The sequence below is a fragment of the Artibeus jamaicensis genome, unplaced genomic scaffold (genome assembly GCF_021234435.1).
Source record: "Artibeus jamaicensis isolate MK-2021 breed Jamaican fruit bat unplaced genomic scaffold, CSHL_Jam_final contig_391, whole genome shotgun sequence".
Lineage (NCBI taxonomy): Eukaryota > Metazoa > Chordata > Mammalia > Chiroptera > Phyllostomidae > Artibeus > Artibeus jamaicensis.
Window position 1 is genome coordinate 32,067,251 of NW_026521814.1, and position 24,183 is coordinate 32,091,433.

A 24,183-nucleotide genomic window follows, 5' to 3' on the forward strand; every position below is an offset into this window, starting at 1 on the left:
GAGTTAATGAGATGAAGATAGGTGGGGTTGGGAAGGAGAGTCGTCTTCCAGTAGAGGGAACAGCATGTGCCAAGGTCCTGTGGTGAGTGGAGAGCAGAGCGCATAACTCTCTGGGGTGTTGTGAAGCTTAAATAAGATTACCCAGTAAGGCACTGGTGCTCTGTCTAGTGTGCCTGGCACACAGCATGCAGTCAGGCTGTGTTAACTGTGATCAGCTCTCATACTGAAGCATCTTAGGGCTGATATACCCTACCTAGGTTTACCTCAAAAGCAAACAGGTGACCTTTCTTCTCCTCCTGCGGGAATGTGGTTCACGACACCATGATTTTTCTGCAACCTATCGCCCCTCTGATGCCATTCCTCTCGAAGGCCCTCCCTCCAGCCCTCCATACCTGGTAACTCTGTACCGGGCTTTCCCTGCACTCTGTCCTTACCCAGCCTGCAGAGCTTTTTTTCAGCATGCATCTCTGTCCCAGTTCCTCTGAGGAAATTCGGTAGGACTTGCAAATGGCACTGATGAAATCCCTCGTGTAGCCGGATACAACACCAGGCCCTGTGACGTCTGGAAGGGTTCAGACACAATCTTTCCTCTTGGACCCTTCCTTTGGTCTGGCGCTCAGTCTGATGAGACGCTGGCTCCTAGCCGTGTGGTGGCCCGCCAGGGGGCAGGCAGGCTGGCCTCCGCTGCCTCATCTTCTGCACCCACTTCCCACGGCTGTTCCCTTCCACAAGCCTGCTGCCTCGAAAGCAAAAAGTTCAAGAAAGCCCTCAGGTGCACCTTTTGAGGTTATTGAGGGAGGTTCAGGGGGAGACGTCTCAGGCCAGCAGCCAGTTCTGGTTTACATTCTGACCATGGGTTGGGTGCAGGGCGCTGACTCAGCAGAGAGTCCCGGGCTCAACTCTATCTGCAGTCATACAGAGCAGTGCTTGAATTACTAAGACTCTCGAGGACAGTGTTTTGTTGAAATACCCAGAGGAACAGAAACACGGTTTGATGCCAACACCACAGGCTTTTTCACATCCTCAAGTGGGCATTAAGCAGATTAACAATTTATTGTGTATAACCTCCATTCCTCCATTTGCTAGCCCAGGAGGCCAGACCTAACCATTGTGTGAACAGCCAGCTTTGTGTAATATGTGTTAGACCTGGGGATACATATTATACCCTAGATGTCCATCCTGTAAACACTCTGGGCACATAATTATGTCAACAAATTTAATCAACAAAAATCTCCCATGCTTTTGTATCTGGTAAAGAAATGAGCAAAAGCCCCTTCCTACACCCTTCTACCCACCCAACACACACACACACACAGGCCACAGGGTTCCAGCCGCCAGGGTCTGTGGCCTTCTTTGGGGACTGAGGGGGCGGAGGGACTTTGCCAGGCTGTCTGGCACCCTCACTGCAGTCTGCGCCACCCCCCATGCCGCTGGAATTCTGAAGATACCCGATCTTGTATCACATGAATGCATTTCCTGAAGTCGTGTACTTTACTTGCTCTCAAAACCTGGAGACTAATTAGAAGCCTTGTGGTTGGTTGAGGGTGGGGGAACCCTAATTTCTTCTTACCATCCTCATTTTTTTCCTTTCCCATTTCTCACTATTTTCCCAGGAATTTCGGCAGATCCTTCTTTCTCTCAATTCTCCCCAAGAGAGTGTAGGCTCCACAAAGATGGTAGGACATCTTGTTTAGCCACAGCCATGTTTGCAGCCCCTCTGCCCTCGCCTGGCACATGGCAGGCGCTCAGCAAATACTCGTTCGCTGTATGAATGTTCTGTCAGTTTCCGCCTATGTGTCCTGCCCTCTGTGGCACATTCCTGTCCAGCCACCCAAACTTGTGCAGCCCTGCTACACACTACTGGGGAAGAGGATGGAGGACAAGTTACCTGCGAGTCTTACATGACCTGTAACTCATAAGTCAGCTGAAGTCTTCCAGCCCCTGAAGTCCCTAAGAAGTTGTATGGGACTCCTGGTCCATGTCCCGTGGAAATAGAAAGCCCTCTTGCAGATTTGCGCCAGTTCTGGGGGTGGCGTGGGACATCCTCCCACACTGCCCTCAGGCTGTTGCCTCTTCCCATCTGCTGAGTCTTGCACTGATGTGGGTGGAAAACCAAACCACTTCCTCAGTGTCTCTGCGTGTGCACCAAGCAGAGGACACCAGCATCTGAGACCTTCTGCATCTGGGACATGCTTTTGCCCACCCTCCACCCCACCACAAGGGATTTCTCCCAGGATCTTCCCCGTTCACAGCCCCCAGCCTCCTTGCCGACTCTTCTCTTCCTCTCATCTCTCCTCCCTTTCTATAGGGGAAAAAATTCAAAACATTTCCTCGGGCAGAGCAGCTTAGCCACGTTGTTGGGATGCGGGCTCCTGACTCCAGCTCTCTAGGCTCTGACCTTGTCTCCTTCATCACTTATGCATTAGCCATGTTTTCCTGGACTAACATGGAATCGCCCTCTCTAAGAGAGTTGTTAAAAATAAAAAATCACTTGGCCTCAGTGGTGGCTGCCTTTGTGAACTTGACAGAGAAGCTAAGTATACCTCATAATCACAGGGACACCAGCCTGTTGATCCAATTCAACGTTTTGTATAATTAACGAATATACGCTGGCTTATGAATAGAAGGTCTTTGGAAAGATACACAAGAAGCTGATAACAGTGGAGACCTCCGAGAACTAAGAGAGTTGGAACAGAGTGGAGACACAGACTTCCTTCTCACCACACACCTTTACTTATCACATACTTCCTGCATGAAAATACATTGACATCATACCTATATAATGTCAGTAAGGTTCCGGTAACCTGATCTGCTGGTTACACAGTAGTTATCCTGTCCGGTGACCTTAAGCCATATGCGTCATGGAAATGGCTGATGTCTAAGCTCCATGCATCTGGCCTAGAGCCCAGTTCTGGAGAATTTGCCATTCACTGTTCACGTCAGTTCTCTCCATTAGGGTTTCTGGGTTGCAAAGAGCCGAGCTCCTCAGCACCCAGTCCTTACACTTGAAGTGTTGAGGATGCGTCATCTGGTCTAGGATCCCCAACGCCCACTTCTTACCTTGACGAATAGGTGAAAGAGTTAACTCTTAAGGGAAAACCAATTTTCAACATGCTTTAAATTGTAGGCATACATCTGTTGGAGGGTTAAAAAATACATCTGATGGAACAGTCTGAGCAGGAATAAGGACAATAACCACAGTGTATTTGGGTGCATTAACTATGAATGCATAATTAAACTGGACACACAAGCAAAAAACTCATTGGCTGCTTTTGGAGAATGCTAAGGCACCAACTATCATTGTGAAAATGGATAAATAAAAGAGAAGCAAGTATTTATCCTTCCTTATCTATACAAACTTTACTTCATGATAACCCAGATAGTTAATGATGAAAAGTATGCTTTGTGGAAAATTTCCGGTAACTAAATGAAGGAGTAATAAAATTTGAATGTCCCCATTTTTCAAACCCTATCGATCTAGGCAGTGATCATCAATGGCTGCTAGTATTGAAAAAAATAGAGATTTCCTTTGTGTTTCCTACAAATTTGTTACAAGATATAGAAATCTGAATACATTAGGGTTTGATTTTGTTTCAGAAGGGATATTTACAACTGTGCTGTGTCATTACCAATGAAAGTATGTGAGTACTTCTCCTGAAATAAAAAACAAATCTGAATCCAATCAGATTTCTAGGTCATAACAAATATAGAGGAAATATAAAAGAATGGGTTATATAATATCATAGAGATGTAGTCAGCAAAATTTAGACCTTGAACAACTAAGCGTACGAGACAACCTGGCTTCTTCAACAAAGGAATTGCAAAGTAGGGGAAGAAAGAGAGATGGAAGGGAATCTATATATTAGAACAGATTTAAGAGACAATCAACCATTTGCAATAAACTGGCCTTATTTAGATCCTGGTTCAAACAAACTTTTAAAAAAATGTGTGGGGAAATTTAATATCTCATAACATTAAACTATTGTTAACATTTTTAGGTGTTAATGTAATACTACAGTTAGAGTACCAGAAAGTCCTCATCTTTTAGATATATACTGAAGTATTTATGGTTGAAATGCAAATAAAAAACACGTGACATCTATGCTTCTACAGACATAAAAATTGGTGAAAGGGGTGTGTAAGGGATTTCCGATGATGCATAGCTTCTAGGAAGGGAGTTAGGAGTTGAGATGGGAGAAAATCGAACTTTTGGAGCAATAATTACTTTATGCAGGTAATACCTTTTCAAAAGACTAACCCCAAAATAAATATATTGGGACAATGTTAATTTGAAGTTGCTTGTAATGATTACTTGGGAGAATGAGAAGGCAGAGATTCGTACATATGGCAGAGCACGTGGATACACTGACCCAGATCACCAAGTAGGTTTCAGGACATCTGCATCAGAATGGGACCCGCCCCAGCGCCCCTAAGCCAGAACAGTCTGGGAGAGTGGAGCACAGAGAGACATTGAGAACTACAGCCTTGATAACCTGAGTGCCAACTTTTTAAATAAGTAGTATATTGTTTTGGAACTTTGGGATTCACAGGGCAAAAGTACTCCCAAATTTAAATTCAAAGCAGCGCCATTCGGAAAGTCTGAAAAAGGCATTTTGTTTTTAGACTTGCTGACAATGATTTAATCAGCAGATGTCACTGTGTAATACTTGGGAGCATCCCTTCCACGTTGGCTCATTTTTGGAAAAGCAGAGTGTGCCGCTGGCTTTGTAACATAGAAATATTTATGGTAATTTTGTATTTTGTTTAATGAAAATAATCTTTCTTTTACTTCCAGTGCTTATTAAAAGTTTGTCTTTGATTAAGCATTCTTTGCTTTTGTTTTTGCTTTGTTTTTCCCTCCAGCATCATTGACAAAGAAGTTTCATTAATGGCAGAAATGGATAAAGTTAAAGAAGAAGCCAGTAAGTAGACCCCTGGGTGTTGGATTAGAGCCTCTCAATCAGAAGCAGTCTGTAGGTCAGACAGGACAGTGGTGTGGATTCTCAGTGGGGCCCTAAAATTCACACCGCGATCCTGGCTCACGAGCTCTGTAACCTTAGGCAAGTAAGTCATTTAGCCCCTGGAAACCTCAGCAACCGTATGTGGCCAGGGAGAATAGTAGCACCCACTGAGCCCGTGCCAGAATAGGCAGGCACTCAGCAAGTAGTTTGTGTCCGCTGAGCTCACCAAAGTCCAAAGGGACTTTGGTGCATTATATGCACCAAACCCTTTAAACCCTTTGCTGGGTTTAAAATGGCATTAAATTAAGATTAGATTTTTAAACATAACCTTTAAGCCTTCTCAACATACAATCTTGCTATACAACTTACACAATCCTTTTCACTTGGTCTTTTTTAGGTTCAACTAACGCAAGTTCAACAAATTAAATTCCCCTAAAAAAATTTGCCCCATTCGAAACTCACTGAAATTCTTCTTAACTTTTTGAATAACATTTACATGTTTAATATGTCTGATTTTTTCCGAACACCTCAGATGCCTGACCAGGCAAGCTCACAAACTAAAGGGTAAAGTAGTCCAAGCTTTTAAGCAACTCTTATAAGATTAATAACTCAAACTTAGAGAGGTACTCAGTGAAGCTTTCGTAGAACTCTACAATTCTGTTCACAAGCTGAGTCGAACTCGCTGACACCCACCAAGTTGACACGTCAAAAGAAAATGAATTGCACATTTTAAATTGAAATCACAAGTGAGGTTGTTTAATGTACCCAATGCTCTCTTTAGATAATGAACACAAGCAGACGATCTCGATGACTGCAAAATTTTTCCTAATGTCAACCCAAAATCTTAATACTCTGGGTTGATTTATTTTATTATTTTTATACTTATTTCTAAACCTTGCCACTGTTGTGGAGTTACTCAACAGCTGGTGGGGCAGATTTACCATCTCAAACAGGCTGAATTTCATGGATTGAAAATTTCACCTGAGACAAGATTGTACAGTCAGATTCACTACAAGCCACAAAAGGACACGCTGGGCCCTCTCTTCCTATTTAATCCCATCTGCTCTGTTAATGGGAACCCTAAGACCGTATTTTTAAGTCCAGATTTACTTTTACAATTCATATCCCCTGGGCATTTTAAATTCTTCATCATTACTGAAATTTTACCTCGGGAATTAGATAAATGGCAGTCTGCAACCCTGACCAGGTTTCAGCTTAATCCCTTTACCTTTAATTTCAGTCCATTTCTCTATATCAGAATGAAGAATCAGACCAAATTCTCCCTTTTTAAAAATATTTTTCTCACCTGGCCCTTGGCCATAATTCAGCAATTCCTTTATGGAAAATAGCTATCGTTATTTTTATTACCCAATTTTTCTAAATAATTTTAAATAACAGTTTAGAATTTAAAACAGAGCAGGTTTCATTAAATAAAACTAAATGTGACCCGGGGTTAAACTGCAAAATACTTAGGTAGTTACACAATCTCTTTGACTAGGACATTGTTTTATTCTTATGAAATGCATTGGTTTCTTCAATAAAAGTAGATTTCCACATGACCGGATTTTTCCAGTTTCTCAGGTAAAGCTTATTTTTTTCCTTTCCAGTTTCATGTCTTATTGGTAAAAACACTAAGCACCAACACAGACACAAATGTTTTCTCTAGCACTGAAATAGAAGTTGCTAGCAATCACTTTTTAAGAGGTTAACAAAAGACCTGTGATTTTGTGTGCTCGTTCTTTCTCCTTGGGACAATATTAGGTGCCAAGACCCATGGAATTTGGAGCATCTCGGGAGAGCAGCCCCATTTTTACAGCTCATTCAATCAATAAACATTTACTGCTTCCTTGTGTGCGAAGCACTGTTAGTGCCCGGGATAGACAGTGAACAGCAACCAGGGGAGCACGCAGGCCAGCTGCATCAGCTACATTGGTTGACAGGGGTCACCTGACTTCAGGAACTGGTGCTGCTGCTCCTGCCCAGAGCCCCGGAGAAGCCAGTTCCCACACCTCTGAGGCAAGCAGAAGTGAGTTCAAATCCAAGTTCTACCCACTTACTGGCTGTGTCCCCTCGAACCATTTTGTTAATTTCTGAAAGCCTATGGTTGCATACCAGAAAAGAGGGAACAAGAATCATACCTATTTCAAATAATTATTGTACAAGTAAAATGAGAAAACACATGCCAGGCACTTAGCACAGTGCCTGGCACAGAATGTGTGCAAAAGGAGAAAGCCCTTAGCAAAGAGGCCAGCCCCGCCCTCCCACATGACAGTCAGGAAGTGGAGGTCACAGGGGTTCTGCAGCATCTCTCAGGTGACGTACCTGTGTTAACTATTTGTCTTCTCCACAAATAGAAGGAACCATCGACGTCCTCCTCACAAAGTACTGAATCTTTGCAGCCACCGTCTGGAGCTTGCTTATCTACTGTCTCATGAATATTTTTCATTTCCTCTATGTGGCATGAACCGTATTTCCTCAATTTTAACATAAGCTCCTGTATCCCTCATGGCACCTAACACAATGCTGAGAAGACTAGATACTTCATATGTGCTAAACAAATCATTGTACAATAATTAACTCAGTGTCTATAGGCTGTTGAATCCAGTGTCAGCGAACATTCGTGTAATTACAAAGAGAGGAAGTATGTTCTAGAAGAATATATCTCACTATATTAATAACATTCGTAGTTAGCCTTTTTTAATGCCCTGTACTAAACATTTCACATAGTTATTTCATTTAGTTTCACAGTAACCCTACAAGATGTGTATGCTTATCACGTTTGACAGATGAGGAGACTAGGCTTGTAGTGCTGTGGTCTCATTGGTCTGCGTATCCTGGGAACTGAAGGCCTGCAGAGGCACCTTCTTGCGGTGTCAAGTTTACGAGAGATAAGGGAAGAAAGCATTAGTTTATATTAATAGGAACACATGAAATAAAATGAAAAATTCACAAGAAATTTTTAGAAATAAAAAGGATTTCAAAGAATCTTTGTGCTTGAAGAGCCACCTCTGGCCCAGCCCTGAGTCCCCTGAGATTTCACGTATACCCTCTGCTAAGGAGTATGATTCGAGAAGCCCTAAAATTTCCCATGGTTCAAGCAATAAGAGCAAGTTTTCACTGTGTTTCAAAAACTTGAAGGAGTTTATAAATCCTTTTGAGAAAATAGACTTCAGCAAACCAGATACTGTTCATAAAAGTGCCTCAGTGATATTAATCAAGTCCCGAATGCAGTCACCGTCTAAATGCGTGGAACTGTCCTCCTCTGCGGACTCATGAAAGGGCGGTGCTTTCTAACGTACTTAGTGTTCTATTTTAAATTTTAGGATTAGTGATTTTTAGGATCTGATCTGGTTTTGTTTTTGCTTCTTATTTCTGTGATTGATGTTTTTGAGGTAAAAAATGTTGCCTCCCCTCAAAGAATGTTAGCTTTCAGGTCTCAAGTTTTAAGGCTTTTCACAATGAAAGGCTTTGAAATGTTCATGAGACTATATGTAAAACTCATCCCAACACTTGCTGATGCAAATGTTCATTTCTATGCACATTTGCATGAGTGTAAACTAAGAATGTATTGGCGATCTTGCACCTGCATTCCTATTTTAGGGCCCATTTATATCTATTTCTACAGAATCTTTTGTTTGGTGTGAATGCCCAAGTTCTACTTAATCAAAAAGAACAATTGCCCACAAATTATCTGGTAAGAAAAGTCGGATCTATTTAACTGTGTAGTCACTCAGGGTCTCCTGAACCCTGTACTAGCTGCTTGTCAAGTCTGAGCCTTCAGAAATGTTTTTTAATCTTTGCAAGAAGAAAGTACTTAGTTTCATCTTCTTACTCAAAAGTAATTTTCTCATGCTTCGGACAGTAGTCCCATCCATAGGTTGAATTATAATGGAAAACAAATAAATAATCAAATAAGAGATACAAATCAAATTAACTTGCAGGCTACTACATCTGCTTGAACCTCTAGTTCAACCGGCAGATGTGTGAAATGTGCCGGAGAGCTCCCTGCTGTCTCCACTGTGGGCGCAGATGCCCCAGAGTGCACACGAGTCCAGTTCGAAAGGGCTTTCACTCCCCCTTGAGATGTTTCTATTGGGGACACATGACAAAGTCCTAGACATTCTTAAGAGGCCCCTGTAGGAAAGGAACTTCTATCCTTCTCTGCATATGCTGTTTAAGTGATGGATGGATTCATGCATTCAGTCCTTCATTCGGCAGACATGCGACGCGCCCACTGTGGGCCAACCCCCGGTGTTATGCACACAGATAGCTGCCTATACAGCCTCTCAGTGACAGAGGACGCCTGCTCCAGAGGCCGGGCAGGGAGCGGGGAGCGCAACAGGGCGGGGAGGGACCGAGGCACGCTGAGCACCGTGCTTCATCTAAAAAGGGCAACGAGTTTTCAGGTCAGCCAGCTGTTGCCACATGGGAGCGTTTGCCAATGGTCGCCAGAAATTCCAGTATTTAAGAGAAGCCGGAAATCCAGCTTTCAGATGGACCATCTGAATTTTGAAATGTGTGCAATTAATTTGAAAAATTACCTTGTAATGGGTGGACCAAAAAAAGTGTGTTCTGTAGCCAAAAGTGATAGTGGGTCACCTTTTCATGTCCTCTGGTCTGACTGGGTAGCCTGGGACATCACTCAGTAAATACACCGTCTGTGTTCAGATGAAAATTCTCTTCACCGTCATCATTGGGACCAGTTTTTCTGGCTCATCTGTATTCTGAAGGGCGGCCAGGCACAGATGAGCCTCTGACCACTACAGGGTATTTATTGCAAGTGGGAGGCTGGAGAAACCCAGTAAATAAAGCATTATTAGAGTAGTTTGACAGACAATAAGGCTTTATGAGTTATAGATTTCTTATTTTATTGACCTCTCAGCATTGATACAGAATAAAAAGAAAATGTTTCTCTGCCTATCTGAAGAATGATTTACGATTTGTAGGAACTCTTAACTCTTGATTGCTTCTGAACGTCTACTGGGGTTTTTAAGGTGACTGTTTTTGATTTTATAAATTAAGAACTCTTCCAATGAGAAATCACATTGTTTGGCTCTGCATGTATGCTGTGAATCAGGTCTAATGAAGCAACTGACCTTTGTTCAGCCAAGACTGGAATGTGAATTTGAAGTGCATGTTATCTTAGTTCTCCTTCCTTAAAACTCAAAATGCTTGTCCAAAAGGAAATGAGAGCATTTCATGTGTGGCTGGAGTTAGAGAGCTACAGGTCTATTATTGAAACATCAGACTTCATATTTAAATCTCACCCCGTAGATTTGTGTTCATTGTTTCTCAGTTCCATGATCTTTTGGGAAACACACGTTCACACGCACACAAATTAACTTGCAGGCTACTACATCTGCTTGAACCTCTAGTTCAACCGGCAGATGTGTGAAATGTGCCGGAGAGCTCCCTGCTGTCTCCACTGTGGGCGCAGATGCCCCAGAGTGCACACAAGTCCAGTTCAAAAGGGCTTTCACTCCCCCTTGAGATGTTTCTATTGGGGACACATAACAAAGTCAGGACACTCTGGTCTGGAACTTTGATCTGATTGCAAAATGGAAACATATCTGCAGAATAGCAAAAGGAGACACATATTTTTAGCTCACAAAAAGCTAATCAAGTAAAACCTTTATGTCATGTTCCAATAACACAGCTAGTTGCCCTCAATGAGTATGTATGAAAATTCAGATAGTCTGGCACTGTTAGAATTTATTATTACAGCACATACAAGAATGGATCTTGCTTAATAGACTTCCTATCTTTGCAGTATCATTCAGATAGGATTTTAATAAGTGTCTTTTTTAGAAATAGCTGTTCTGAGTAATGCATGCATTTAAAAGTCCAAATTTAAGTATGTGAGAACAGATGCCAAGGAGGAAAATGAGGAAAACTGTGGGTGTACAGTGAATCAGAAGGACCGTGTTTGGCTTTGGGATCAGTGGGTGAAGACGTATAGAGGTGGGTAGTGGGTCGTGAGCACCAATGGCAAACCCACCTCGATAACCAACTCAGAAAACAGTCTTGGTCCACCAGAGCGATGGGTCTGCAGAGGAAGAACGGGCTCCAAGAAATTAGGTCATTTAATATGTTTAGATCTCCGGCTCTAATGTTTTATTCCTTCTTATCTGGCAGTGGAAATCCTGAATGCTCGTCAGAAGAAAGCAGAGGAACTAAAGAGACTGACTGATCTAGCCAGTCAGATGGCAGAGATGCAGCTGGCCGAACTCAGGGCAGAAATTAAGGTCAGTCCGAAGGATCACAGCCTGAACCCTGAGCCAGAGATCTGATCCCCGCCGTGCTGGTGCTGCACCCATAGAGTGCCGCTCTCTGAGGACCTAACATCACACACCCAGCTCCCTTTCACAAGCTCGAAATAGAGGACAGAATGCTGAGGAACTGTCTAATCACTATATTTAAGCATATACTGTGGTTTGAAGGGACATAGTAATACAGAGGGAGGGACAGGCTATTTTTCTAAGTCAGTGGGGGCTGACCTAAATAGCATGTATTCACCCATGAATTATAGCTGGGATGAGGGATCATTATTTTCACCATATGCAATTTATGTGTATGTATATAAACATACCATGTGAACACACCCTAAGTATGAACCTAGTGTAATCGTGAGGATTCTAAAGAATGCACAGTATGTGGAGATGCCTTTCCTACATCCTTGTCTGGCTTCATTGCCCTTTTATTAAGGATACCACCCACAAGTATGTGTTCATTAAATTTCTTCAATTGTAAGTGACAGAAACTGACCCTGGCTAACCTCAAAACAAGGAAAACTTGAAAGAACACTCATGTAGCTCACCAAAGCAGAGCGTGATCTCTGAAGACTGCAGGCCACAGTTAAGCAGAGTCCTGGGCAGCAGCGATTAGCAGATGCTCTTCAGGGCACTGTCACAGTGAGTGGCCTCCAGGTGTCCTCAGCCTTGGTGCCACCCCACTTGATTCAAGTCCCAAAGAGAGAGATTCCGATCGGCCTCCACTTGGGTCACGTCCACCATTTAGCTGAGAGAGGCCGGGATGGACGGACCCACCAAGACTGTGGGTCTTTGAGACCACGTTGCAGTACAGTTACCAGAAGAAGAAACGGTTACCAGAATGGCAAAAACAAGTACCTACAATAAAGTAGGAAGTTACGGTTTCTAAGTTTCCCATTAATCTCCTCCTTTTCCCCAGTATGCTAAACACACACATGCACTCAGCTTCTGGCCTACTTCTTGGGAACTAGAGTGCTTAGGAGACACAGTCGCCCCAGGCTGTATAAGTAGGATTGTCCGCTCACCTGGACACCAAACTGGTTAGTTACAGTAGGAAGTGTCACATGACTTTCCGGTCCCCTCCATTTGGTTCGGCATGAAAAGGAAATAACCCCACCCCCACCCCCGAGGGTCTTGGGGGCTCTGGAAGCCTTTTCTATCTCACCTTCTCTTCTGGCCTTTGGTGCTTCCCACCCTAACACCAAAGTCAGAGCGCTCTGAGCTTCCCCTGTGTGGCCGGCACTCCACCTCAATAAAATCCGCAACTGGACTCCAGTGCACACTCCAACTTCTCTCTCCCTCTTATTAGAACATGAAGTGAGGAGTACGAAGTTGCCAGCTTCCTGGGGCATTGCAATTTATTCATCTTCTAAGTTTCATGTCAGCCCATCAAAATCCCACTGAACATACAATGGTTAATCATACAGCCTCCGGGGCGAAAGGGTCTAGCTCCTGTGACCTTGGATAACTTACATAGTCTTAGAACCTCAATTCCCCCTCTGTAAAATAGAGATGATAATAGTGCTGATTCCATAATACTGTGATCAGATGAAAATGATGTTATCTGTTATGAATTTGGCCCATTTTTTAGTGTTTTGGCCCAAATGCTTCCCTTACATAACTGCCCACGCCCCTCCGTGGGAAATAATTTCATCCTCTTCTGTATTCCTGAAGTACCTGCCACATTCCACCCTGTCTTGTATTTACTGGTATCTGTCTCCCTTGCCACGTGGCAAACTCTGGTAAACTCAAGGAGGAACTGAGTCATGGTTACTTCTGTATTTCTTAACGCCATCATCTACACATAAATCTTTATTTCAAATACATTGAAAAATACTCTCTCACTTCCTTTTACAGCAGTTGGAATTCTACCAAGATACTGTTTTCTAGTTCCTAAAGGCTGTTTGGACTTCCTGGTTCTCTATTAAAATAGAGAGGGCTGTCTAGGGAAGGATGACATGTTTTCTCTTGAGAAATAATACCTGAGCAAGCCATCAGCCAAATTAGGAGGTCGGTCTGGATGCAACCCCCAAACTTAACAGCCGGATGTGAAATGCTAGAAGGAAGGCAAGGAGTGTGAAAAGGTTACAGTCCAGACACGCGTTTTGCCTGCATCACAGGTTTGTCTGAGCCCCAGCAGGGGAAAGACAGGTCCCACATGTACTCCCAGGACGAGAAGGTGATCCTGTTTCAGGCAGGTTGGAACCAAGTCCGATTCGATGGATCCTCACGGTGACAGTATTGGCAGAATCCCCTGCTTGGCCCACACCATCAGCAGTGGCAGAAGAGCAGAGTGACCGCATCTGCAGTGTGCCTCGGTCACTTCTGTCGTTGTGGGGCTCCTGGTTTACTTCTCTCTCTTCTTCCAGCACTTTGTCAGCGAGCGTAAATATGATGAAGAGCTCGGGAAAGCTGCCCGATTCTCCTGTGACATTGAACAGCTGAAGTCCCAAATCATGCTCTGCGGAGAAAGTGAGTTTTGCATGCTTGCTAACTAATTCTGGATGAGTAAGCCTGACGCTACTTGGAGTTGGTATTGGAAATGTCAGGCATGTGGTCCCCCGGGGGCTGCAGTGAAGTCTAACAAGATTTAATGATCTGAGGTCATGACACTAGTCACTAGAAATGTCAAGATTTGAACTTAGACTCTTCAAATGCCACTGCCCATCAGTAAATCCCCGGGATTTATTATGCAGAGCAGAGTAGGTCAACTATCTTAACACCTTTTGCAAACTTTTCTTAAACGCTGCCAGATAAACTGCCTCTCATTTCACATCCCCTGCATCTACAGTAGAGGCCTTTACACCAGGAATGAGTCTTCCTAGTAAGTCTGGGAACCAGCGGCTGCTGTTTGCAAAGGGCACGGCTGCCGTGTGGGTGCCACTCCACAGTGCCCCGGCCTCTCCCTCGGTTCCATGCCAGTGAAGTCTGAGGATAATGAAACACTTCGCTTCAGCCATTAGCTTTCGTCTTGTTCGCTATTAAGCCTTAATTAGAGCAGCTAATGTGCAAAAAAAAAAAATCTGGCTGATACTCATCCCTCCGCTCCAGCCCATCCGCCAGGGGAGGTGGAAGTGACTACTAAAGTGGCTTTAAGGACAGCCACTTGAAGGAGGAAAGGACTAGTGAGGGGCATTGAATATCCACAGCTTCATGGTCCCCTGAAAATTAATATTTGGTGGCAATTTTTTTTCGGTCAAAGTATAAATTGCTTTTTTTCCTGAGTGTAAAAAATATAAGCCTGATCTAAAAGTTACAGAACTTTTAGAACTGGCCAAGTAGCTTGGTTGGTTGAAGTATCACGCAGTGCACCAAAAGGTTGTAGGTTCAGTCCCCAGTTGGGGCACACACAGGAGGCAACCGATCCTTGCTCCTCTCTCACACGGATGTTTCTCTCTCTCTCTCCCCCCGCCCCCGCCCTGCCCCCATCCTCTTCTAAGATCAATAGATAGTATCCTCGGATGAGGATTTTTTTAATAATAAAAATAAAAGTTTCAGAACTACAGTAGAGTAAGATATGACTTTGGTGGATCCTTCACACTCGTTATGCACAGTCTACTGTGTAAATTATATCAATATATGACATACATTATACAACATGTTATAATTTGCTATACCATACTGCATACATATATAGTAATAGAATTTGCTTTTATCATGTCACAATACATGGTTGACAATTTTCCATGCCAATAAAATTAACCCACAATTTATTTAAATAAAATTAACACAACTATTCCCCCGATTGTGGACATGTAGGTTGCTTCCAGTTTTTACATTAAAATAACCACTGCAGCGAAAACCCTTGTTCACATCTCTTCGGCAATTGTCTGATTTTAATTATTATCTTTCTTTTTCTATATGCTTCCTCCCTTGTGAAAGAACCTATGTGTTTGCCACTCCCCTCTCCTCAGCGTTTGCAAACAGTCTGGCTCACGGTTGGAAATTTAACTGTCCATTCCAGCTTTCACCTCACCCTGATGCTAAGGGGGGCCTCGGTGCCCAGTGAGCCTCCCCGACCTGAGGGGCGGGGAGGTGCCGCTTCACTCAGGGACATCTAGTGGGAGGGGCCGTCCCTCACAAATTCCAAGTGTCCACGTGAAAGACAGCTTCCTGCGCGGAGGCAGTAGACCTCCAAAAGCCCTCTCCATCTCAGCTTTGTTGAGTGCCCGCAGCTACTGAGCCAGCAGCAGCAGTGGCCTCTGAGCTGTAGGAAGGTAAGGCCCCCATGAAACTGAGTCCAGTGAGCACAAGAACCGCTGAAATCCTCCGGGATGTTTGCACAGCCCCCAGTGTACCATCGCACTTCACTGACAAAACGAACAGACTAGAGATACAGCCCTGTCATTTCCATTTCTCGTGTTCTCTGATCCCCACTCGTCACTACTCATCCTCTGGCAGACCCAACCCTAGGATTAAGTCTGATCCAACACAGGTAGCAGAGAAAATTGCTTCTAAAAATTGGTGACAATGTTAAGATTCAAAGGTCTTACTTTGCAGCCTGGCAGTTAAATCCTGGTGACCCGTGAGAGGGAATCATGACTTTACCCTTGGATTCATTCCCTCTGGCCTCCATTCAGCATAATCGCATAGAAATCACCCCATCAGAAACCACCCTTCCAAAACCAGCATGGCTGGGGATAATAAACATTGAACAGATGTGCCTGAGGCCTGCAGGGACCTGTCTGATCAGCCCGCATTGACTTGAGTGTTGGAATTGGTACAGATTTGCATTGGGGCTGAAGAAAATGGGGTTGATAAAAAGGCCAGATGATGTAGCTCTATCGGAACATAAAAGATGCTTTCGGGCATCGTTTGGTCAGGGACATGTACAACCCAGGTGACAAAATTCCTGACACCCATCATCACCCCAATTCCAAGCTCTCAGAGCTCATGGCTGTGATGGGCCACAGGTCCATGTAGCTCTTGGCCTTCCTGCATCTCTGAGTCCCGGCTGGTCGAGAAGTCTGCCAAGGAGAGGGAGAGCAGGTTTGACCGTGGGAACCGCATCTCTGGACAGGGCCAGCGGGGCGCTCGGGATTTCATTGTCAATCTTCCCTCGGTGGTTCTCAACCTAAGGAAGGCTATTAAACTTGCTAAGATAAGTCTTACTTCCTTCAAACGTCTTCCAACTTGGATGATTATGCTGTAATCACAGTTCAGCGATTCTCACAGAAGAAATGTGGTACTCTCCAGGCACCGAGGTGCCCTTTCGAATGACATCTTTAAAAATAAAAACTTTTCTTAGTGGTTCTATGAAGCTCCTGCCAATTTCTCCATCTACTAATGGGGTGGGGAGGCAGCTGAGTCTTTGGCTCAGCCCGTAACACCTCGCGCTGTCTCGTTGCAGTCACACATCCAAAGAACAACTATTCCTCAAGAACTCCCTGCAGCTCCCTGCTGCCGCTGCTGACTGCTCACGCAGCAGCCTCTGGAAAACAGAGCAACTTTACCCGAAAATCGTCCAATCACAACAAGCCCTCCGAGGGTAAAGCAGTGAACCCCAAAATGACGAGCAACCTTCCCAGCACCGTGGACCTCTCTCACCAGCCCCTGCCGCCTAACAAGCAGGTAAGGTCTCTGGGGGGGGGGGGGCTCCTTGCATTGCCTCCAGGGGTCCTGCAGACCCTGGTCCTTGGAGCCGGGAAGAAACCACTTCTTTGCAGAGGAAGAAAACAGCTGCTGATAGAGGCAGAGCTTCCTGGGGCCCCACCCTAGCCCTCCCACCCCCAGCAGCAGGGCCTGGCCTCTCCGGTCTCCTCTGGTCCACCTTTCACAGGGGCCTTTCCCCGTGAAGGAAGTAGCCTTTGCACACTCCCACAGCTTTGGCGAAGAGTCCACCTAAATGAGACAGCTGCTCTCGCACCTTTGAATGCCAGCATCCCAGGTCCTGGTACCTGGCCCACATGTGGAAGGGACTCACACAGACATGGGATCAGGATTCAGAACCCGGCTTCCAACACTGAGTGAGAAGAAACCCCACATTTATTTTCTAAGATTCTTTAATTCCCTCTTACGTTTAGTTTATCAGTAGGAGGCCAAAGTTAGTTCACACTCTCTCTCTTCTCTTGGGCTTTTAGTAAAGAGAACACATTTCAAGGCGACATTATTAAGCCTTATCTAGTATGTCCTCTAAAAATACAGGTGTCCAAAGGGCCGTCTTCCTTCTGTGTCCGCACTCTGTCCTTGAGAAGTAATTTGCCCCTTATCATTAGAGAATGAACAGGAAATGGGATTCGATGCCACGGAAGCCAGGCATCGAAGATGGAGACATTTCAGCTTTCCTAAATGCTGTTTTTTTAACAAATGTTGCATTTCGTGGCCTTGGACTTTCCGAATGCTCATTATTGACACTGATGGGCATTTCTCGGGCCCTGAGTGCCTTCATGAACTATAAAATCGTGCTTCAACAGGAGCATTTCATATACGCACAGCTTTAAGAGCATAATCAGATCTTTTGTTCTCGTAATCAAAATACCTCTTCACAGCTTTTGTTCTTTGCTCATTATTAAAAGTCTAAAATCTAGTCCGAGTTTCCTTTTCACAACTTCTTTAAAAACAAAAGAGGCAGATCAAATTGCTATGTACAGCGAACTACATAGCAGTGACCTGCTATCTACGTGGATTCTTTTCAGCTCGCTGTTTAGCCATTTTTTCAGCAAAACATTGCAGGTGGCGGCGTGCTCAAGCTGAAACATCCAAGCGGGACGCTGTGCACCTGGGTGAGCAGGGCGGGCGCCGGGCTTCCGAGTGGCCCCTCCTGGTCCCCCCACAGCCCCATGGTCTCGCCCTTTCTCCAGAGCGAGACCAAGGAGATGTGACAACCCAAAACCTGTCCTCTCCCTTCTGGAAGGTGCTTCAAGTACTCGAGACCCTGGAATTCTATTCCCAAGTGGCCCCACGCCTGCCCCATGTTGGAACCACTTCCCTGGATACATCCTCTTGCGAGCAGACCACACTACCAGTCTGCACACCCCCAAGTCCAAAGGGCGATTATTTGTGGGGGTGGGGACGAGGCCTGGGTGTGCAGGCCGGAGTGCCCCATCCGTGTGTGCAAGGGCCCCTCACCTCTCGTGACGGCGCCAGAGGTGGGAAGGTGGGTGTGCAGGCGCATAGGGTGTGGGCCCACCTCCACACTCTTGCCTGAACCCAGAAATGATGGGGGTGGGGGGGATCTGCCCTAAACCTGTCCCATCCACATCCAGTCACAGCATATAAAGAACTTCATATGTATTTGTCACTCATTAAATTACACGTTTTAATGGCAGAAGTTTGATTTTCAATAAAGGTCTGTGTTCATGTAACGACCTACCTGTGACTCTTGCCAGGAGACAGTATGTGAAGTGGGAATGGCCTCACCATTTTCTAACAGAAGACCTGGGCCAAGTCCCTTAAGTTTATCTTCCCCTTCTATAAAACCAAACAGATAATAGCAACCGCATTAAATGGTGATTGTGATGATAAATGAGATGGGACCTGGTATACTGTGAGCACTCAGTAAATGTGGACTACTGTTGACCTCAAGGAATTTAAACATTTTTCCCTTCAATGGCCACAGGCACGCCAACCCAATGCTTTCTTTCTACCCACCCCTCACGTTCTCAGTCGCCGCTTTGTTGGAGGTGGCTGGTGTTTCACTTGGTGCTTCAAAAGTTGTTGGCTGAGAACTGCGAGGTTTAGAAAAAGAACTGATTACCTCTGAAAATACACATTACCTCCACCTCCCACCGGGATCTGTGGGGTACACCTGATCGCTGTGTTTACCCGAGATATTTCTGAACGGTGGTATTTACTTTGAAATAAAATAGGAAAGAAGCTGTTTTAGAGGAAAATTACTGACAGAATTTTACATTTTTTCATATGTGTAATGAGAATTTGTACACATAGTCTATACAGAGTGTGCCCAAAGTTTTCATCACAGAGAATCACTACCTGGCTCCTTTCTGTGTTACATTTCCTTCTGTTATATTTTAAGTTTACTTTTTTGAACCTGGTTCTTGACTTCTCTGCTTATACTTCAGTAACCTCTCTTTCAATATCAGTCATTTCCTTAGAGTTTCATTTCAAGACAGCCCACTCTTCTTTTAAGCTCGAGGATTTTGTCAGCTTGACCTCATTTGCACGTCGTCATATTCTCCTGGGGTCTAAAAAAGCTAACCTGTGGCCTAGAGGATTGGTTTCCCTGGTGCCTACTGGTATCAGTGGTCTGTTGGCATCTAATACCTTTGTGTGTTCTCTCTCCTTTTTTTCCCCGTAGAATGGGTCCTCTAGCCAAAGACGAAGATTTAACCCTCAGTATCATAACAGGCTAAACGGGGCTGCCAAGCCCCAGGGCAGCGGTACTGACGCCGATCCAATGGCAAAGGGCAGCAACCGCCACGAACACAGAAGACAGCCACACAACGGCTTCCGTCCCAAAAACAAAGGCAGCGCCAAACATCAGGAGGCCTCCCTGGGAACCAAGAACCCCGAGGCCCCGGTGCACTCGGAAAAGCCCCGGCGGCGGCCGCACGCCGCAGACAACTCGGAGGCCAGGCCTTTCCGGGGCAGCGTCTCCAGGGTTTCGCAGTGCACTCTCTGTCCCACGAGAATAGAAGTGTCCACAGATGCCGCGGTTCTCTCAGTCCCGGCCGTGACGTTGGTGGCCTGAGCAAGGAGACAAAAAAAAAAGCATTTTTCACTCAATTTTGGTTCCCTGCCCGAGGTGCTGACCCAATTCGCTGCCAAAAGAGAGTCAATCAGAATAGACAAACCCTGTACGGATGAGTCATCCTCTCTTAATCATTTTTACTAATTCTAATAATCAGCTCTAGCTTGCTTCATAACTTTCACGGCTTTGCTTGATCTGTTGATGCTTTTTCTCATCAAGACATTGCAGCAGTTTAGCCAGGCAGTATTTACCCGTTTGTTAGGAGAATCGACATGTGGCCAAAGGTCAGAGGCTCGTAGCACCCTATGTCGTAGCAGTGATGTCAGTCCATTGATCGTCCTTAGAGTTAATGTTGACAAACATTCTTACTGACCAGACAAACGTGATCTGCTGAAGACACATGCGCTTTTGTAGAATTTAACATCTGGTGTTTTTCTGAAATATATATATATATACATATATTGCTTTATTTGAAACAAATTAAACTATGCTGCATTTGACACCTGGCTTGTTTCTTCTATTGATGCCCACGTTCTTATTAAATGGATGTGTAGTGCTTTTAAGACAGCTTGAGAGACTGGAGGTCGTGGTGTGGAGCCCTGTAAAGTACTGTTGCCCGTGGGACAGGTTTCCTTTCAGAAAATAATGCCACCCAATGGCCCCTGCGGGTACATTGCTCCCGTATAGATGGACATGCACCCCAGTCGTCTTAGATACTATGTGGCAGTTTGGAACCTTGGCTGCAAGTAACGTAAACCTCAGCTCAGCCTAGCTTAAAACAATAAAAATGTATTGGTTCAGTGACTGAAAAGCCCAGTATCAAAGTGTATCTGGGGTCCAGTTCGACCAGGGCTCTCTCTTGATTGCCTCAGTTCCCTCTTCCTTCTTAGGCTGACATTGTGTTCAGAATGGTAGCAGATGGCCACCTCACTCCTAAGATTCAAATTCATCCCCTCACCCACGCTGTCCAGAAGAAGAGAGGGTCCAGGTAGTATCCTCATGAGGCAAGTGTCTTTCACAGAAGTCCCAGCAAAGGTCTTGCATATCATTGGTCTGCATGAATGATGGGCTTGTCCCTCATCCAACCATCAAAGTGGGGATGAGCAGCAAATGAGATGTACTGATTAGCACAGGCTAATCGGTCCCTCCACCACCACCATCCCCCCCACCGGTCTCCAGAGCTGGGGTGCAGCCCGCTCTTGAGAAGCACATGGGGCTGTATGAGAAGGGCTACTGCAACCTCAGGAAGGGAGAGTGGACCCTGGGGGACCCAAACCCTAAGGAGCCCCCAGTCCCTATCTTTGACTACAGGGCAGCTCAGTTTGGACACTGCTTCCCACCAAACTTCCATGTGTCCTGCAGATTTGTTGGTCTTTTTCAAGCGCAAGTGCTTGTTTTTCAGCTCAACATAACATGTCTTCTGGCAACTGAGGTTCAGTAGTTCTCTGCCACTGACCAGCTGAGCCTGCGCACCAAGCAAGCATCCGTTTCTTCTTTTGCCAAGTGCACGAGGATGTTTGCTGTCTCCATAGAGGGCTTTCTGAGGTCTCTGGGTGGACCCAGAGGTTTAATAGGAATTTCAGATTTTAAGTCACATTCCAGGAAGGAAGGAAGAAAGAGTTGTTCGTTCAAATAAGACAGATAAATGTTCAGCACTGCCTTCCCCATTTACTCCATCTGAGACCCTGAATTTAAACTTTATAAGACAGAAGGACTTTGCACAAATTTTGTGTAGCAAGAATGAAAAATGTCAGTTGATATGTGACAGCTTTAAAGATGAGTCGAATAACTCCTGAGGCAGGAACACAACGGTTTTCAGGTCAGGGGTGCACTGGGCCCCAGCCACCCTCGGCCTTGACTCCCTTGCTTAAGGTGCTCTAGGGATGAGGAAATCTCACACACTTTCCCAAACGCACAGCAAACGCGCCCGGTTCACTGAAAAACAAAAGGGACGCTAAGAAATGTTTAGACCAGATTGTGTTTTCTCCTAGAGTTTGCCTTTCTTGCAGACTCTGGGCAAGTGAGCATTGACTAGTATACATTTTGAAATGGTAATTTCAGTTTTTTGGTGCCAATGTCAGACTATTAAAATATTCTGTTACTAAGTTATGTATCTGTTCTAGTGGAACCACTGGCGTGACCCTAGACATCTGGGTCAAATTCAGCCATTCTTTTATAAGATGTTTGAAACTCCTTTAAAAAACCCACAGGCTCTGAGCACACTAATCTCTCTGCTGAATGCACCATCGCCAGAGTAGATCCTTCTCTCTTGAACATTTCCCTAGCAGAGGTTAAAACATTTTAATTCCCATGAAGATGGAATAACTTCAGATCTCACCTGTGTTGTATCAGGACTCCATTTGTGAAATTTAAACCTCCCGGTTGGGTTCCCAATTACATTCCACGTTTACATTTCCTTTGAAAATCTCTACATACTGCAGCTCTGCGCTGGTGGGACTCTCCAGGGGGCGGCTGAGCGCAGCAAGGCTCACAAAGTTAAACACAAATCAGCACAGAACTCGGCCTCAGTGAAGCCCCTACAAGAGTTTGGGGGAGGAAACCAGAGGCCCGTTACATCCCATTTAAGGCTCAGTTCAAGAGCAGTTCAATTCTGCTGACATCAGAAAAAGAGATTCTAATTAAACATTCTTTGGTAAGTGACATCAAATGAGGTTAATAAGAAAAGTTGTCAGGCCAAAAGTGACCTACATATTTTTGCCAAAGAAAGAGTTTTGGAATTCTGTGTCATAAGAACCCTCAATATGACCCTTGTAGGCCAACCCTCTCGAGGGGGGTCGTGAGGGGTGTCATTAAGTCAGGGTACAACTCTGGTTCAGAGGAAGTACAGCGCCCTGCTGAGTCCGTACCTGGCAGCAGAGGGAACAAGACGACAGCCACAGGAGCTGTTGCTCAAACTGAGCTTTTGTTAAATGCAGGTTCACAGGAGACAGAACATCAGCATTACTTGACGTCCTACCCTGTACATCATCACACACAGTTAACACACAGCAGTCAGTGGGGTGTTAATGACCCAGAGTTCCAGAACCTCAGTCCCAGGTCCGGGAGACAGTGCACAGTGGGCAGTGAGCTGTCAGCTGCTCACAGGGAAGATCTCTGCTGATGGGTTCCAAGGCCAAAGCCAATCGAGGGTAGGACAAGCAGGTGTCTCGGTCCAGTTGGTGCAGTGCCGCAGGCAGAGTGCAGGTCCCGGAGTGCAGTCAGGCACAGCCTCCAACAGTGCGTGGCCCAGAGCAGCGTGGAGCAGTGTCTCCTGCCGGGAGATGTACTGTCTCGCTGGTGGTTCTGAAGCCCACCTCAGTTATACCCAGGTCCTTGGCACTTGATCGAGCTGGGAAACTCCGTGGCTCGGGGCCAAGAGCTTCCAGTGCTCCATCAGATGTGCCCTCTGCTGACATCCTGTGCGTACCTCCCCGGCAGGGCCCCAGCAGGGCCCTGGCGTGACTTAGGTAGTTTCCTTCTTGAACCAAAGTGGCAGCCATCTTGGCTGACAAGAGCAACACCATTTGGTTTTATATACTTTATCCTATCTTGACCAGACCAACACCATTTCACTGGTCCTGCTCTCCACACTCTGAAAGCTTAGGTTTGAGCCTCGATCTTGATTTAGCCAAGAGAAGAGGGAATCCAGGGTCTGGGTAGTTCTTTTCCCCTGGACAACTGAGCAGAAGGCAGGAGGGACAGAGATAGCAACGAGACAGGGAGAAATGCCTGGAGTCAACACCACCTTTTCACTGAGCTTCCTCCTCCCCTGCATCCTTCCCTGCCTTCATGGTGCTCCTGTTTAGAGCGCCCTCTTGTGTGTAGACACGGTGCGATTGTAGTCTCCCGGCGGAAGGTCTGGTGACAGCATTGAAGTATGTAATGGCACCTTTCTACCACACTTGCTTCAGAGGCCACACCGCAAGTCCAGGCACAGCTGGGCTAGGATTCCAGACTGCTCCCAGGTAACAAAAATGAAGCAAAAGAGAAAGAGCCAGTCACTTGCTCACACATTTCCTAAGGAAACTATAAAATAGCCAAAGACAATAACAACTTGATTGGCTAATACATTGCTCCAGCATTTTCCTGAAAGCACAGAGGCATCTTAACAGCTCTAATCTTAGGAGAGGAAAATATGAAGAGGTGCTAAATCCCAGGGATTCTCTTGCTACCTCACAATTTGAAGCACAATTTTAATTCTATGCATTGTGAGCTAGTACAAAGATTTTTTTATTTTTTATTTTTTGAGCTTTTGCTTTTGACAAGGTTTTAAATTCTAAGGAAGTTTCTATTATTAGTTCCC

At 45.2% G+C, this 24,183-nt stretch overlaps 1 protein-coding gene across 4 annotated transcripts in view; it reads left to right on the forward strand.

Annotated features, from left to right (window-relative positions):
- SPATS2L (spermatogenesis associated serine rich 2 like) overlaps nucleotides 1–20,380 on the forward strand; it is a 162,708-nt gene extending 142,328 nt beyond the window's left edge. For all 4 annotated transcript variants that reach the window (XM_037167536.2, XM_037167533.2, XM_037167534.2 and 1 more), the window contains 5 exons: nucleotides 4,864–4,922; nucleotides 11,097–11,206; nucleotides 13,600–13,702; nucleotides 16,581–16,801; nucleotides 19,488–20,380. In XM_037167536.2, coding sequence (XP_037023431.1) covers nucleotides 4,864–4,922; nucleotides 11,097–11,206; nucleotides 13,600–13,702; nucleotides 16,581–16,801; nucleotides 19,488–19,880 — 886 coding nt within the window. In that variant the 3' untranslated portion in view covers nucleotides 19,881–20,380. The remainder of the gene's footprint in view (nucleotides 1–4,863; nucleotides 4,923–11,096; nucleotides 11,207–13,599; nucleotides 13,703–16,580; nucleotides 16,802–19,487) is intronic.
- The last annotated feature ends 3,803 nt before the right edge of the window (nucleotides 20,381–24,183 follow it).